This window comes from Buceros rhinoceros, unplaced genomic scaffold (genome assembly GCF_000710305.1).
Source record: "Buceros rhinoceros silvestris isolate BGI_N320 unplaced genomic scaffold, ASM71030v1 scaffold18214, whole genome shotgun sequence".
Lineage (NCBI taxonomy): Eukaryota > Metazoa > Chordata > Aves > Bucerotiformes > Bucerotidae > Buceros > Buceros rhinoceros.
In genome coordinates, this window is record NW_010410285.1 from 6,378 (window position 1) to 8,749 (window position 2,372).

General features: G+C 58.1%; 1 protein-coding gene across 1 annotated transcript in view; it reads right to left on the reverse strand.

Annotated features, from left to right (window-relative positions):
* The window catches only part of LOC104492961 (otoferlin-like), a gene marked incomplete at its 5' end in the record, with an annotated part of 20,418 nt that overhangs the window by 4,039 nt on the left and 14,007 nt on the right, over positions 1 to 2,372 (reverse strand). Inside the window, 2 exons of the mRNA XM_010135570.1 lie at positions 1,757 to 1,845; positions 2,338 to 2,372. The exon at positions 2,338 to 2,372 is cut by the window's right edge and continues 2 nt beyond it. Coding sequence (XP_010133872.1) covers positions 1,757 to 1,845; positions 2,338 to 2,372 — 124 coding nt within the window. The remainder of the gene's footprint in view (positions 1 to 1,756; positions 1,846 to 2,337) is intronic.

Sequence of the window (2,372 nt, forward strand, 5' to 3'; positions counted from 1 at the left end):
CACCTTACTCTTACACCTTACAGGACTATCCCCACTTAGAAATGGGCATCCCTGTCCTTCTTAGGACTCCGGTGGCTTCAGAGACTCTGACAAATTCCCAGCACCAGGGGGTTCCCAGTCACATTTGGCTTGGTTGGGAATTCTGGTGGGAGTAGGTAGAGGAAGAGGGTGCAGCTGCACTGTGGGAAGGCTGGAGGAAGGCTGGGGGGACAGTGGCAGAGACAGCTATCCCCACTTAGAAATGGGCATCCCTGTCCTTCTTAGGACTCCGGTGGCTTCAGAGACTCTGACAAATTCCCAGCACCAGGGGGTTCCCAGTCACATTTGGCTTGGTTGGGAATTCTGGTGGGAGTAGGTAGAGGAAGAGGGTGCAGCTGCACTGTGGGAAGGCTGGAGGAAGGCTGGGGGGACAGTGGCAGAGACAGGCAGCCATGAACCCCAAGTACAACACATGGCTATGGGTACCACGGAGTCGTTCAGGTACAGGGAAGGGGATTTACAGCCTTCTCTGGTAACTTCCTCCAGCAATGTCCTGGCTCAGCCCAACTGGGACTCCTGTCATCTCCTCCAGCCCCCTCGTGTCTGCAGCTATGGGTGGGAGCTTGTTTCAGGCTGTGCCTCTCCAGCACCTATAGCCAGTGTCAGGTGCTCCCAGCAAAGATGGGGAGATGGATTAAACCGCCAGGATAAACAACCAGGGTGTAACCTTGCTTGACAGAGGCTGTTCACCTGCAAACCCTCTCTTCAGCCCATCAACGGGAACATGAGAGAGTTTGGGGTTGTTCAGCCTGAAGCAGAGAAGGCTGCGGCGAGACCTTAGTGCAGCCTTTGAGTGCTTCAAGGGGCCTCTGAGAAAGCTGGGGAGGGGCTTTTGAGCAGGGGCTGTTGGGACAGGACAAGGGGTGATGGGTGAAACTGGAGGAGGGAGATTGAGATGAGAGAGAAGGGAGAAACTGTTTCTGCTGAGGGTGGGGAGACCCTGGCCCAGGTTGCCCCAAGAGGTGGGAGAAGCCCCATCCCTGGCAGCACTGGAGGTCAGGTTGTCCCTTGGAGGTCTGCTCAACCTGCTCTAGTTGCAGATGTCCCTGCTCCCTGCAGGGGGTTGGACTGGGTGAGCTTGGAAGGTCCCTTCCCACCCAAACCAGTCTGTGACTCAGTGATTCTGTCTCAGCTCCAGCTCATTGGTCACTGCTGGCCATGGCTGTCGTGGGCTGTGCCGTCGACAACCCTCTGCTTTTCCAGTCCACACCGGTGTCTGGTCCTTGGCTTTGAACCCTGTCCGCAGCACTCCTGCAGCTGTCCACCCTGCTGGTCAGACCCATCTGCAGCCCACTGGGATCAAGGGACATTCTCTCCACCCAAGGCCTCCTCTTGGATGCCCAGTGCTGTCCCTGTATCCCAGCCCTGAGGGTGGGAAAGGGTCTCAAGGACACAGTCTAGCAGGGTAAGACAGGGCCAGGTGGAATGTCGAGGGAACAAATGTCTTCTCCCTGCCTGAGTTGGGAGAGGGCACGGTGAGGAGGGAAGAAGTCTATTACCCTGCCTGTTGCCTGCTCTGTCCTGCTCAGCTTGACCAGTTCTGTCCCAGTAACCTTCCCAGCACCGGGCTTTAGCCATCACCTCCTGGAAAGTGCTTAGGAATGCCTTGCCCTTGGCCAACCCTGGGTGGGGTCAGGGCAACAGCAGTGGGGAGAAGCAGGGCTCTGTCCCCAGTCGTGAGATCTCCCTGGGGCTGGTTGGCTGGGAGGTTCCTTACTTCTTTGGTTTCCTGGGAGAAATATCAGTGGCGGGGCCGGGTGCTGGCATGTCCATGGGGAACATGTCCACCCACATCTCCAGGCGACCCTGCAAAGTTGGAGAGGTGCAGTCAGCTCCCCTTGTGCCTTCTTGCCCGCCACCCCACCCCTAGCAGTATCCCCTCCAGCTCCTCTTGCCCTTCAACAGCAGTCTGGCCATGCCAGATGTGGGGCAGGGCCCGCAACACTGAACCCTGCCAGATGTGAAGCAGGACAGGGTTCCCTTGTGCTGTGAGTCCTTTTCCACTCCCCACAGAAGGGTCTCAGGGCATGGCGTGGTGCCGAGGTGCACTGGCATGGAGGGGACAGGGGACCAAGGGGCTTGGGGAGCAGGAGAGGCACTGAAGATTTAATCATCTGGGATGAGTGACTGCGAAGGGCTGTCGATGCCCAAATGCCACTGTTGCAGGATGCCTCCACTGCCCATGACAATGCAGGTTACGGCTGGTCTGCCCAGCCAACATCTCTGCTCCCTTCTTGGAGGAGGCTCTGCAGGCCCTGCAGCGTGGGGGTCCCACTTCTGCTCTGGGACTTTGAGAACCTGCTCGATGCCCGGCTTGTCTGGGGTCAGCAGTG